General features: G+C 42.2%; 1 protein-coding gene across 1 annotated transcript in view; it reads right to left on the bottom strand.

Moving 5' to 3' along the window:
- The window catches only part of LOC138349704 (putative neural-cadherin 2), a 39,252-nt gene extending 24,735 nt beyond the window's left edge, over nt 1–14,517 (bottom strand). The window contains exons 1-3 of the mRNA XM_069323624.1: nt 14,385–14,517; nt 11,977–12,255; nt 8,848–8,948 (exon numbers count right to left, since the gene is read on the bottom strand). Of these exons, the coding sequence (XP_069179725.1) occupies nt 8,848–8,948; nt 11,977–12,246 (371 nt within the window). The 5' untranslated portion in view covers nt 12,247–12,255; nt 14,385–14,517. The remainder of the gene's footprint in view (nt 1–8,847; nt 8,949–11,976; nt 12,256–14,384) is intronic.
- Between the last annotated feature and the right edge of the window lie 236 nt (nt 14,518–14,753).

Raw genomic sequence — 14,753 nt, forward strand, 5'->3', positions numbered from 1 at the left:
CCCTTCTTGAGCCCGGATGGGCACATGTATAAGCAAGTAGATGGGGTCGCCATGGGTTCTCTCCTCGGTGTCCTGTTTGCAAACTTCTACATGGGTACCATCGAGCAAAAAGTCTTAGTCGACATGAACTTGAAACCGGCCATATACTGCAGGTATGTTGACGACATTTTTACACAGGTACCTGATGTCAGACATCTGCAGGAGCTGAAGGAGGCATTTGAGCAGAGTTCCGTGCTGCGTTTCACTTACGAGATGGAAAAGGATGGGAAGCTGCCCTTTCTAGATGTAACAGTCATGGAAAAGAGCGGAGGTTTCCACACTGCAGTCTACACTAAGGAAACGAACATAGGAATGTGCCTAAATGCCAACAGCGACTGCCCAGACAGGTACAAGAGGAGTGTTGTTAACGCATATGTCGACCGTGCTCTCAGCCACAGCCCAGAATGGAAGCAAGTCGACGAAGAACTCTGTAGGGTAAGGCAGGTCCTAGTCAACAACGGCTTCTCCAATGGTTTCGTCGAAGACATCATAAGAAGGAAAGTGAAACGCCATGCAACCTCTGAAGAGACAACTAACACAACACCTATACCCCCTATTAAACTATTTTATAGGAACTTCTTTTCCACAGCTCATAAAACGGAGGAAAGGGTCCTGAAAGATATTGTTAATAGACACGTTATCCCTACAGACAAAAATCAGAGGATACAACTGACGATTTACTATAAAACCAGAAAAACGGCCAGCCTACTCATGAGAAACTCTCTAGACACAAAACAGAACGCTTTAAAAGAGACTAACGTCGTCTATGCCTTCAAATGCCCTCTTGGGGACTGTAAGCTCCAAAAAACCCAGTATATAGGCAAGACAACAATATCTCTTTCTAGGCGTTTAACGATGCATAAGCAACAGGGCTCCATTAAGGAACATATAATCTCTTCCCACAACCAAACCATCGCCAGAGAAATCCTAGTAAACCACACAGAAATCATCGATAGATACAGCGATAGCAGGCGGCTTGACGTTTGCGAGGCACTACACATCAAGAAGTCAACACCAGCAATCAACAGCCAATTAATGCACAATTATATTCTACCCACCTCAAGACTCCGCTCCAATATAGAAGCATCAAGAAATATGGACCAATAGGCTTTCTACAAACACTTCTATTCAATACCCATTGTTTCGTGTTCTGTCTTGTGTTGATGAAATTAATACCCTATTAATGCCACCTCTTGTTCTGTCTTGTGTTGATGAAATTAATACCCTATTAATGCCACCTCTTGTTCTGTCTTGTGTTGATGAAATTAATACCCTATTAATGCCACCTCTTGTTCTGTCTTGTGTTGATGAAATTAATACCCTATTAATGCCACCTCACCCCATCCACCTCACTCAAATGTAGATATAAAATCGGAGATGCGTAAGTTCTATTCAGTTGTGTATTTGTAAACTAAAGTCTTTGAAAATGCAATAAGTTTTACGAAACGCGCTCGTGTCGCGTCAGACTAGAAATAAAAATGAATTTTGGAGAATTGATTTTTGATTTACCTCCAACAGTGAAAAGAAATGTACGAAAGATTGAGAAAATTCGTGATAGAATTATTAATCTTACTTTTTCGGTCATATTTAATAGTATATGTCTACAGGAAAGACTGCTACCAAAATATACTAATATATATATATATATATAAACTGAAAACTCATCCCAGAAGTGACTCGAACCCATACTGCTACGAGCATTCTGCAAATGGTGTACAGGCCCCCTTAACCATCACCACCGGACAAAGATCATGGTAGCCGAGGCTAATTTCACATCATCCCACTAGCACTCTGATGGTAATCTTAGGCATGGTATTTTATCATATCATCTCATTTTTTGGGGCACTCGTGAGGAACACAAATGCGAACAGCCTGAATGGTCCCCAGGTATATATGCAAATGAAAACTCACACCCCAGAAGTGACTCGAGCCCATACTGCCAGGAGCACTCTGCAACTGGTGCACAGGACCTCTTAACCACTCGACCATCACGACCGGACAAAGATGATGGTAGCCGAGGCTAATTCCCCATCATCCCGCCAGCACTCTGATGGGAATCTTGGGCATGGTATTTTATCAAATCACCTCATTCTTTGGGGCACACGTGAGGAACACAAATGCGAACAAGCCTGAATGGTCCCCAGGCATATATGCAACTGAAAATTCACACCCCAGAAGTGACTCGAACCCATACTGCTATGAGCAATCTGCATCTGATGTACAGGATCCCTTAAGACAATCACGACCGAACAAAGATGATGGTAGCCGAGGCTAGTTCCCCATCATCCCGCCGGCATTCTGATGATAATATTGGGCTTGGTATTTTATCAAATCATCTCATTCTTTGGGGAACACAAATGCGAACAAGCCTGAATGGTCCCCAGGACTATATGCAACTGAAAACTCACACCTCAGATGTGACTGAAGGTGTGAGTTTTATTACATATGACAGCCAATACATATTACCCAACGTGACATATTCTAAAATGAGAAACAAGAAGTGATACAAAATGACATGTAATAAATTGTCACACGTGATACATACTGGCATATTATACATACTAACAAGTGATACATACTGCAGTACAAAATACATACTCCTTGTGCCGACATTATTTTCAAATACACAATAAAACCACTGAAGCATCAGGTATCTAATTAGACATTAATGCTGTTGGTTGAACTGAATTTGCGCCTCAGGTCTCTCCCCAGGACATGACAAGCAGCAGACCCACGTACCATTAGAGGCAGCAGACCTCAGGACATAACTGGCAGCAGACCCCAATACTATAACAGGCAGCAGATCCCAGGACATAACTGGCAGCAGACCCCAGTACCATAACAGGCAGCAGACCCCAATACTATAACAGGCAGCAGATCCCAGGACATAACTGGCAGCAGACCCCAGTACCATAACAGACAGCAGACCCCAGGACATAACTGGCAGCAGACCCCAATACTATAACAGGCAGCAGACCCCAGGACATAACTGGCAGCAGACCCCAATACTATAACAGGCAGCAGACCCCAATACCATAACAGGCAGCAGACCCTTCAGACAAAGTTGTCGCCAGTGGAGACGCTTAATTAAAACGGGAAGCTGTTCGTTGACCCAAGTTGTGTCGTGGGAGAACGACTCGTTGCCAACGAGATGACCTTACTCGGCTCACGTGGAAGGAGGCAGTGTGAGAGAGAGAGAGAGAGAGAGAGAGAGAGAGAGAGAGAGAGAGAGAGAGAGAGAGAGAGAGAGAGAGAGAGAGAGAGAGAGAGAGAGAGAGAGAGAGAGAGACACAGAGATACAGACAGACAGACAGAGTGAGAGTGAGAGTGAGAGAGAGAGACACAGAGACACAGACAGACAGAGAGAGTGAGAGTGAGAGAGAGAGAGAGAGAGAGAGAGAGAGAGAGAGAGAGAGAGAGAGAGAGAGAGAGAGAGAGAGAGAGAGAGAGAGAGAGAGTGAAATGAAATGGACAGAAAAGACGGTCAAGTAATAAAAGAAAGAGGAAAGAGGAAGAAAGATATAAAATGAAAGAGTAAAAAAAGGGGGATGATGACGTAGGAGTGGTATGACATAACCAAGCAGGTGCAGAAGAGAGAAATAACGAGAAGAGGGAAAAGAGAATCGAGAGGATTAAGAAAAAATAATACCTTGCCGTTTTTCGGCGTATTCGTCTTGCCTCTTGACCCTTATCTTGCCTCTCTAACTTATATTTAAACTTTGCCTTTGACCCTTACCTCTTTTTTCCTTGCTAGTTGACGTTTCCTAGCCTTTGTCTCTTGACCTCTTTTGACCCTTGTCACTTTACCCCAGGCTGTTAGCATTGTCTCTCAACATATCTAAGACATTGCCACTTGACCTTTCTTAACCAGAGCGTTTGTCAATTATTTCTTTACCTTTACCTCTTGACAGTCAGCTGGGCCGCTCTGGAACGGGATTTAAGAAAAAAACTCTATACTCCTAAATTCTAATTTTTCTCTCTAGCACGTTGCACTGGGGAAATCAGAAATCCATTTCAGATTGTCAGAAATCAGCCTGACTCGCGTTTGGACATTTTAGGTACTTTAGCTCTCCCGAGAGTGGGAGGTAAGGAGAGCAAACACAATCATCAGTGTTCGTCATAGCTTACATGGTCGAGATACTAGAGGGAGCAGGAGGAGTGGAAAGGGTAGAAGGAGGGGAGGGGAGGGGAGAGTTCAGGTCAGGGAGGATGATGGGGAGGGGTGTGGAAGCAGGGGGAGTAGGGTAGACAGAGCTGGGGGAGGGTGGAGGGCTGTACAAGACACGAGAAACCTTAATGATAATGAAATTAACCTCGTCCCTGAAATACTGGAGGACTGTTGTAAACGAGGGGAACATTTCCCCAGCGAGTGGTTTCAAATGTAATTATTATTTTACTGAAAAGTGCACGTCCGAAATAATTATATGCAACATGTTAATCACTCATAATATCTGCCTCGAATATTTTTACAGCCACAGTTATAATACACACGCATATCAGTTAACATGTAGGCTAATTATAAAGCTTCTCTACTAATTGAATTGATTCCGCAGTTAAAAAAAATACTCTGCTATTATTAAAATTATTTGACATAATATTTGTTATAAGAATAATACCAGAGGAAATACCGAGTCGGACCGTTATAACACTACCGCATTATTTCTTTTGTGATTGAAGATAATTTTAGAGGGTGCTGCTGCTGTTGATGTTCTTTAACAACGATATTTTCTTTATTAGAAGTGAGTGACTGTCACAGCGCCACATTTGTCTGAGTCGGTGCTTCCTTCACTCAACCTGTCCGCACAACGACAAATACCCTCCGACATGTAAACATCCCACGCAGTGTCAGCCCCTAACTCTGGCCAGTTGTACTCCTTCCACGTAGAATACAGCCTGGCACTTACCCTGAACATTTCGTGGTCTACAAGTGTTCCTCCACAGATAGTGTGACCATAGTGGAACACGCTATAAAGATCCGATACACCAGAACCCATTGGTTAATCTTAAGTCTTAAGACCCCAGGAGTCTTATGGTAAGCACTACCAGGATAAATGGCTAAGACTATATAGCACTTGGAAGGGATATGGAGAGAGGGATGTAGGATAGGACGGATGGAAGGAATGGTGTCCAACAACTCGGACGGTCGGGGATTTAACGCCGACTTGCAAGAAGCGAAACCGTCGCTCAACCGTCCAGTTCAAGTGGCTGGTCATCAGGATTCCGAAGTACAGCCAAACTTCTATTGGAGATAAATAAGTATATTATCTATATCTTTTAGTAAGAATGTTTGCCTGTTTGTCCAAGGTTGAAGGCCACACGCTTGGGGCTAGCCACAACCTGCTTTGCACATGGACTCTGCCCTCAGGCCCTGATTCCTGGAATTTCAAATTCATCAAGAATTATAAAAAAAATAATCGCTATCACTGGCCAGTAACATTATTTGGAGACGGAGCTTACAGTTGTTTACCCACAACATATTTAAAGAAGCAGAGATAGCACAACTTCATAAAGGAGGAAATAAAGCAAAAGCACACAATTACTGACTGATGGAACTAGCATCACACATTTTACAAATCTTTGTAAGAATGCTAAAATCACAAATGGGAAAGATCACAAAATACACGATAGCAGAAGATCACAGAATCTGCATAGCCCTGGACATCAAGGGCTTAGAATAGGGCACCCTTGCCTCTCACTGTTGATAGACCACTATGACATTGCCTTAGGGGCCAACAAAGAAAAGCAAAACGCTGTTGAATATTCGCACATTTCTTGAAAGCTTTCAAATGAGGCCATGGTGTTATTATGCGCAAAATGCTCCCAAAAGATATAACTGGCAAAGTAGGAAGATGGACCTTTAATTTCCAAATATATACAGCCCAGTGAGTAATAATCAACAAGGTGAAATCCACATCATCCACCGTAAAAAGATCAGATCCCTGGAGTCCTGGAGGGTTCTGTGCTTGCTCCAGTAATTTTTCTCATTCACGTACGGACATAGAGTACACAAACTACAGTCCGTATCATTCTTTGTAGATGACAAGGATTTTTATAGGAGTATACAAATAAAGAGGAAACAGCAAACCTCCAAACTCATGTAAATCAAATCTTTCAATGGCCAACAGAAACAATATGATGTTTAAGGAAAATGGGTTCCAGCTCTATGATGTTTAAGGAAAATGGGTTCCAGCTCTATGATGTTTAAGGAAAATGGGTTCCAGCTCTATGATGTTTAAGGAAAATGGGTTCCAGCTCTGTGATGTTTAAGGAAAATGGGTTCCAGCTCTATGATGTTTAAGGAAAATGGGTTCCAGCTCTATGATGTTTAAGGAAAATGGGTTCCAGCTCTGTGATGTTTAAGGAAAATGGGTTCCAGCTCTATGATGTTTAAGGAAAATGGGTTCCAGCTCTATGATGTTTAAGGAAAATGGGTTCCAGCTCTATGATGTTTAAGGAAAATGGGTTCCAGCTCTGTGATGTTTAAGGAAAATGGGTTCCAGCTCTATGATGTTTAAGGAAAATGGGTTCCAGCTCTATGATGTTTAAGGAAAATGGGTTCCAGCTCTATGATGTTTAAGGAAAATGGGTTCCAGCTCTGTGATGTTTAAGGAAAATGGGTTCCAGCTCTATGATGTTTAAGGAAAATGGGTTCCAGCTCTATGATGTTTAAGGAAAATGGGTTCCAGCTCTATGATGTTTAAGGAAAATGGGTTCCAGCTCTGTGATGTTTAAGGAAAATGGGTTCCAGCTCTATGATGTTTAAGGAAAATGGGTTCCAGCTCTATGATGTTTAAGGAAAATGGGTTCCAGCTCTGTGATGTTTAAGGAAAATGGGTTCCAGCTCTATGATGTTTAAGGAAAATGGGTTCCAGCTCTATGATGTTTAAGGAAAATGGGTTCCAGCTCTATGATGTTTAAGGAAAATGGGTTCCAGCTCTGTGATGTTTAAGGAAAATGGGTTCCAGCTCTATGATGTTTAAGGAAAATGGGTTCCAGCTCTATGATGTTTAAGGAAAATGGGTTCCAGCTCTGTGATGTTTAAGGAAAATGGGTTCCAGCTCTATGATGTTTAAGGAAAATGGGTTCCAGCTCTATGATGTTTAAGGAAAATGGGTTCCAGCTCTATGATGTTTAAGGAAAATGGGTTCCAGCTCTATGATGTTTAAGGAAAATGGGTTCCAGCTCTATGATGTTTAAGGAAAATGGGTTCCAGCTCTATGATGTTTAAGGAAAATGGGTTCCAGCTCTGTGATGTTTAAGGAAAATGGGTTCCAGCTCTATGCTGTTTAAGGAAAATGGGTTCCAGCTCTATGATGTTTAAGGAAAATGGGTTCCAGCTCTATGATGTTTAAGGAAAATGGGTTCCAGCTCTATGAAAACACGAGAACACGAAACCACACAAAACTAAGGAAAATCGCACTCTAGAAAAAAAATTAAAAGATCTGGGACTAACCATGTCCATAGGCCTTCCATATATTTATCCAGCAGGTATATTAGGAACTTTCCACTGTTGATAATTCATTCATATAAAATTGTATTTTTCTGCACAAAGACCCAATCTATTCACTATCATTTCCAAAGAACAAATCCACATTTTTCAAATTTCATGTAACTTCTCTTGTATACGGATTACTCTCTCTAGTCCACTTCAAGAAAATGGAGTATTTTTAACCGCATTGATAATTTCAAAGGATTTCGTAGTTAAATCTGGCGGTGAATACCTATAGTTTTCTTTAAATTGTAAGATTTTTTCAAAATCATAATTCTAATTGATTACCACTTTATAGGCTATAACTGAAATTCTCCTAATTATGTAGTGTAATCTAGCACATCAAAGCATTAATATTTTGCTGATAAACACTCAAGATATCTGCAATCACCGTTCATTTAGTAGAACTCAATTCACCTTTCTCACAGTTCAATAGCTCGCAGTGACATCAGCTCTCTAACTCCTGGTACCAGGCGCACAGTTCTCACACGGACACACATCATGCTATAGTTAAAGCATATATTAGTGTCTTGCGTTTTTTTCGGGCGCAATAAGTATATAACACGATTAGTAATAAAATAGCCCAGAGTACCCACGGGCCTCGTCACAAATAGCCCAAAGCATCATGGGCAGGTATACAAATAGGAAGGCCACAGGAGCAGGAACATGAATAGCAAGGACACATAGGCAGGTAAACAAATAACGGGACCTCGTGGGCAGGTATATAAATAGTTGCGACAAGAGTGCAAAATTGCATGATCAGAAATACACGCCACAGCACATGCGGACTATTCATATGAACTGGTTGGGCACCAGATCCGTGTCTTCAGAATTCGTGATGGACTCAGTAGGGTCCCAGGTTGAATAGGTTTTTAGCACGTCTTGGCATAGGGGTATGGCGCACGGCTGGCGTTTACTTGGTCGGTGGGTAAATCCCACTTTGCTCCAAATAATTTTCGCATTATTATTGTTATTATTATTATTATCATTATTCTGATATTACTAATAATATTACGAAATTTATTTCTAATAATTGTTTATGTTGGAGAGACGGGGTGGGGGAGAGAGAGAGAAAGAGAGAGAGAGATAGGTCGTTATCCTTCTTCAAAACACACTCATGAAATAAATGAGTCTCTAGTAGCAAGCCTTTGTTTGCAGTTTCAATAGGTATGTCATTTTAAAGCCCTTATGAACCCTAGTCTTCGTTTAAAACATAGAGAAGCAAGGAAACAAAGACAATATTACAAATGCTAGCATATAGCATAAATTACCATTTCCTCCCTCTCTCTCTCTTTCATATGTGCACATAGAGGACTGACCTGCCGTGGAGGCCGCAGTAGAGGCCACTGGAGAGGCAGTCTGCGGCAGGACACCCGGGGTAACTGCCCTGGCCGAGGACGCCGCCGCCCAGGTCCACCAGCTGCTGGAACAACACACACCAGTTTGTAGACGAGAGTTCTCCACCCACACGGCCAGGCTCCAGCCCAACTCCCGCCTTCCTTAGAACCATTTGATATAATATATTTCTAAAAGAGAATGTGTCTGATGGTCCAGACCAGATGTCTGGTGCTAATCTCGGTCAACTTTTCTGAATACTCATTGGTGGTTATCTTGAGGTTATCTTGAGATGATCTCGGGACTTTTAGTGTCCCCGCGGTCCGGTCCTCGACCAGGCCTCCACCCCCAGGAAGCAGCCCGTGACAGCTGACTAACACCCAGGTACCTATTTTACTGCTAGGTAACAGGGTCATAGGGTGAAAGAAACTCTGCTCATTGTTTCTCGCCGGCGCCCGTGATCGAACCCGGGACCACAGGATCACAAGTCCAGTGTGCTGTCCGCTCGGACGACCGGCTCCTCACAAGATAGGTGCAAGTGGAAGGTGCAAGATTATCATAGGCTGGTAGGGGTTGGCCCCAATGCACCCCTTTAATAAGATAGGTTACCCCCTGCGACTCCCAGAGACTCGTATGAAGTCAAACAGGGGTTTTCGGTTTCTACAGAGTTCTCCAGCATAACCACAACGTTGTGACAAGGGTGTATTAAAGTAAACAAAACGATGTGTTTACATTGTGTCTTGGGTGAATTTATTCCATGTTCTGATAGAAGCCTCTCTCTCTCTCTCTCTCTCTCTCTCTCTCTCTCTCTCTCTCTCTCTCTCTCTCTCTCTCTCTCTCTCACTCACTCTCACTCTCACTCTCACTCTCTCTCCCACTCTCTCACTCTCACTCTCTCTCTCTCTCTCTCTCTCTCTCTCTCTCTCTCTCTCTCTCTCTCTCTCTCACAAAGGGTGTTCGATCATAATTAAAATCCTGATATTGCAAACCGAACTTCATTTTCATAAGATAAATGAAAAGCCAGAATCAAAAGAAAAATTTCAAGGCACGTGATTACCCAAAAATCGCACAATGATAGGACACAAGAGGTTTTAAGCGGTTTGGCTTCGACATTAATCTTCCCTGAAAATGAAGAGAAAATATTTATGCATTTGTGCCTGTATATGAATGAGGGGTCTCTTTACCGACGTAATTCTCTCTCGTATCTTAATATCTCGTATATATAATTCGTATATTAATACATCTTTAGAAGGAATATGAATATAATTTATATTCCATCTAAAGATGTATTAATATACGAAAGTACATAAGGAAATTCTTGTTTCAATTTTTCCTTCGTGGTCTAACCCTGTCACATTTTTCATCACGTGTTTATTTTCTTGGTTTACACACACACACACACACACACACACACACACACACACACACACACACACACACACACACACACACACACACACACACACACATACAAACACACACTTGTGACATTTCTCCAGTCCGATACATTGCCTCTGATCACTGCCGTCATTTTTCTATCAGTCAGAAAATGTTTCATCCATATTAGAGGCTAACCTGTCACCCCTCCAATATTTTCCAGTTTCCAGAACAATATTTTATGTGGAACTCGACAGAGTTCCGTCGTGACAATCAATCAACACTGGTTCAGGTAGGTGTAAATTCTTCTTCTTCTTCGTGGACAACCCATCCTTCTTCGTGACAACCCATCAACATTGGTTCTTCGTGACTTCTTCTCTTCTTTCTTCGGACTTCGTGACAACCCATCAACATTGGTTCAGGTAGGGGTAAATCCTGCCTTACAGGCTTAATAGGTGACAGGTGACAAAGATTAAGCAAGAAAGAGAAGGATGGGCGGACTGCATTTTTTTGGACTGTCGGAAAGCCTTTGACACAGTACCCCATAAAAGGTTGATGCATAAGCTGGAGAAACAGGCAGGAGTAACTGGTAGGGTGCTCCAGTGGATAAGGGAGTACCTAAGCAATAGGAAGCAGAGAGTTATAGTGAGGGGTGATACATCAGACTAGCATGAAGTCACCAGTGGAGTCCCACAGGGCTCTGCACTCGGACCTATCCTGTTTCTGATATACGTAAATGATCTCCCAGAGGGTATAGACTCATTCCTCTCCATGTTTGCTGACGACGCCAAAATTATGAGGAGGATTAAGACAGAGGAGGACAGCTAGAAGCTTCAAGAAGACATGGACAAGCTGCAGGAATGGTCGAACAAATGGTTGTTAGAGTTTAACCCGAGCATATGTAATGTAATGGTGATAGGTGTTGAGTGCAGGAGACCAGATACAAGGTATCATTTAGGAGATGAAATACTTCAAGAATCAGAGAAAGACCTGGGGGTTGATATCATGCCAGACCTGTCCCTTGAAGCTCATATCAGGAGGAAAACATCAGCGGCATATGCCAGGTTGGCAAACATAAGAACGGCCTTTAGAAACTTGTGTAAGGAATCTTTCAGAACATTATATACCACATGTCAGACCAATCCTGGAGTATGCGGCTCCAGCATGGAGTCCATATCTAGTCAAGCATAAGAGTAAACTGGAAAAGGTTTAAAGGTTTGCCACCAGACTAGTACCCGAACTGAGGAGTATGAGCTACGAGGAGAGACTACGGGAATTAAACCTCACGTCACTGGGAGACAGTATAGTTAGAGGGGACATGATCACCACATACAAGATTCTCAGAGGAATTGATAGGGTAGATAAAGACAGACTTTTTAACACAAGGGGCACACGCACTCGGGGATAGGTGGAAATTGAGTGCCTAAATGAGCCATAGAGATGTTAGAAAGAATTTTTTCAGTGGCAGAATAGTAGACAAATAGAATGCATTAGGAAGTGATGTGGTGGAGGCTGACTCCATACACAGCTTCAAGTGTAGATATGATAGAGCCCAGTAAGCTCAGGAACCTGTACACCTGTTGATTGACAGTTGAGAGGCGGGACCAAAGAGCCAGAGCTCAACCCCGCATGCACAATTAGGTAAATTAGGCAATAAGGTAAGTACCCCCCCCACACATATATATATATATATATATATATATATATACACACACTGCTACTACAGCGCCTCTCACCTGGCCGTTGACTCTGAGGTTCCGGAGACAGCCATAGAAAGGTGGGAAACTCTCTTGTAAAGTGTTTGCTGGTAGAGGGTGTGACAGTCCACCCACTTGTAGCGGTCCACTTGTGTTGAGGACGCGGGCGGCACGAGGCAGTCTGGCCGCCCCTCTACAAGTGTGGGCGTCGGGATGGGTGTGCGTCTTGGAGTGGTTGTGGGCGGGGGTGGAGGGTGGAGGCGGTGGCACGTCGTCCGGTCCGTTGCCCGTGCACAAGTCCACAATCATTTCCACCAACTGAGAGTGAGAGTGGGAGAGAACGAGCGAAAGGAAAGGAAGGAGATGGAGATATGGAAGAGGATGGAGAAGGAGAGGAAGAGAGGAGCAAGGGTAGAAGAGTAGTGGACAAGTTAATAAGACAAGGAAAATTGGATGAGGGGTCGGAAGATAAGAGTGGGTGAAGAAAAAGAATTGAGAGAAAAGAAGGAAGCGTGATTGGGAAGGATGAGGAGGTGGAAGGGCACAAATTGGGAAAGGAGAGAGAATAACCAGCGATTAATGTTTCGATGTAAATTGTGTTGGATGAGTATTTTACACCCTTTTTAAATATTAGTAAATAATATCATCTGACGAGCAGCTTTCTCCTGAACACTGAATTATAATCATACTCTGTTGAACAATAGATGACTATCTTTCTGCTGAACAAAAATTAACTATCATTCTCCTATAAGTATTGTGAGAGATGACACACCCTCCTGAAAAATTAACATATAGCATACTACCATGAAAAATAAATATCATACCATCTTTAACATTAAATACCTATCATATAAGCCTGGAAAAAATATATAACGATCATTCTCTCCTGAACCATAAACAGTATATCTCACTATCTCCAAAAAATCTAGTATCTCTCATTATTCTTGAACACTGAATTATGAATTATCATGAAAGACAAAACCTGATCATGTGTATCTTTAAAAATCTCAGGAAAGCAATTTGCAATATAAAATGTTCATAAATGCACATATTTCATTACGAAATTAACACGAGATTTACATTTTGTGTAAACTTTGTTTTATAGTAAAGAAAATCTGTAAAATGAAGGTAAAAGGAAGAACTGGAACTATAATGATACAACCATGACTTGCAACTTCCAGCTAGAGTGCATCCCAATGATAGTTATTAGCTATGTTCGGACGCTAGGAGTCGTGATCTTGATCAGCATGCAGGCAATAAGCCCATTTACCTTTATCTACCGATGTTAGTTTGGTTTGTATCCTTTAGGCCTAATATATATATAAATATGTTTTTATATTTGTTAATGATATTTTTAATATCCTTTTAAGAGCCCAATTATGACGCATTGCATCGTTTTGAATAACGTCAACCGTTTGTTTGGAGAAATAAGGCAGAATAAGGCAATAAGGCAGACGCTACGTAATCAACTACTGAACGAACGGCATTTAAGTAAAACATTCTTGACACTGTGTCCCACTCGTATATGGGGCCCTGTGGTTAGATTTGATTAAGATTTTGCTTTCTCCTTCAGATATTAAATTTCTTATTGAATATATATTTTTTAGAAGCTATCCTTACTCAAAGATATTGATACTGTTTAAACCACTGCATGCTATTATCTTGAATTCATAGGAGTTGCAAGTATCAATAAATAAATGCATTGACCATGTATTTAATTGCATAGACCATGCAATAGTTAGTAATTGACACTATGAGTCCTAGACAACCAATTTCCAACTCCTCTTCTCGGGAGAATGCCACAAATTACTTGGATCCCTTCCTTGCTTTTGCTTAACTGTGTGAGCTGTCCCACACATTTGAGTCTGTGTATCACCCAGTTTTAACGTTATTTGCATCGGCACGTTGATTCCTTGATCCAATTACCTGCCATAATATTATACATCGCAAAAATGCTGGGTTGCCTATGTATTGGCTGTCCAAGCTGCAATGTAATCGAAATATGCATTCGTAAATGTTAAACTGTATCCAAAAACGGACTTTTCTCAAATATAAAAATATATTCATTCGGTGGCCCTTTCTTTTGAATGTAGATTAAATATATTGAATGGGCCTGACGAAGGCCGAATATCAACCACGGTTTTGAAATGGGATTTATGTTCTATTGTGATAACATTTCCTGCAGCAAGTGTCGAAGAAAACTAGGTATGATTCACAGTGATGTGTTTAATGACATTTATAGTAGTTTAATCGACTATAACAGGCAGTAATCGAGACTAGTCAGGCGATTAACAACATGATATTTGTTATGATAATGAATGATATGAAATAATGATAATATTTACCATTATAATAGAAGTCACAACGATATCGATCACAACAATCATATGGATTTCAAAACCATTACCTAGAGTCCAGAGTCTCTGCGCTACATCCTCACTCCTCACCTCGTCTTTCCATATGAGGTCGATCCTGTGCCAGGTGTTGTCTGCCAGGGAGTAGGAGGCGTTGAGGTCGAGGGTGACAGGGCCGTCCCCCAGGTCCAGCAGGAGAGACGGACGGCCCTGACGCAGCTCCAGCAGCAACAGGTCCCTAGCGGCGTTCTCTTCGGTCTCTGGGGTTGGTGCCCCCTGGTCCGGTCCTGAGTACAGTAGCGTGGCCGCAATGGATCTGGTCAGCACCTCCAGACTCAGGTGGACTTCGGCACAAGGCGGGATGGGCGGCACCCACGCCCACCCGCCCACAGTAACAACCTTATCTTCACTACTTGCCAAGTCCGACCCTCCACTGTCGTTCTCGAAGTGCCTAACGATCAC

Source organism: Procambarus clarkii, chromosome 2 (genome assembly GCF_040958095.1).
Source record: "Procambarus clarkii isolate CNS0578487 chromosome 2, FALCON_Pclarkii_2.0, whole genome shotgun sequence".
NCBI classification, from domain to species: domain Eukaryota; kingdom Metazoa; phylum Arthropoda; class Malacostraca; order Decapoda; family Cambaridae; genus Procambarus; species Procambarus clarkii.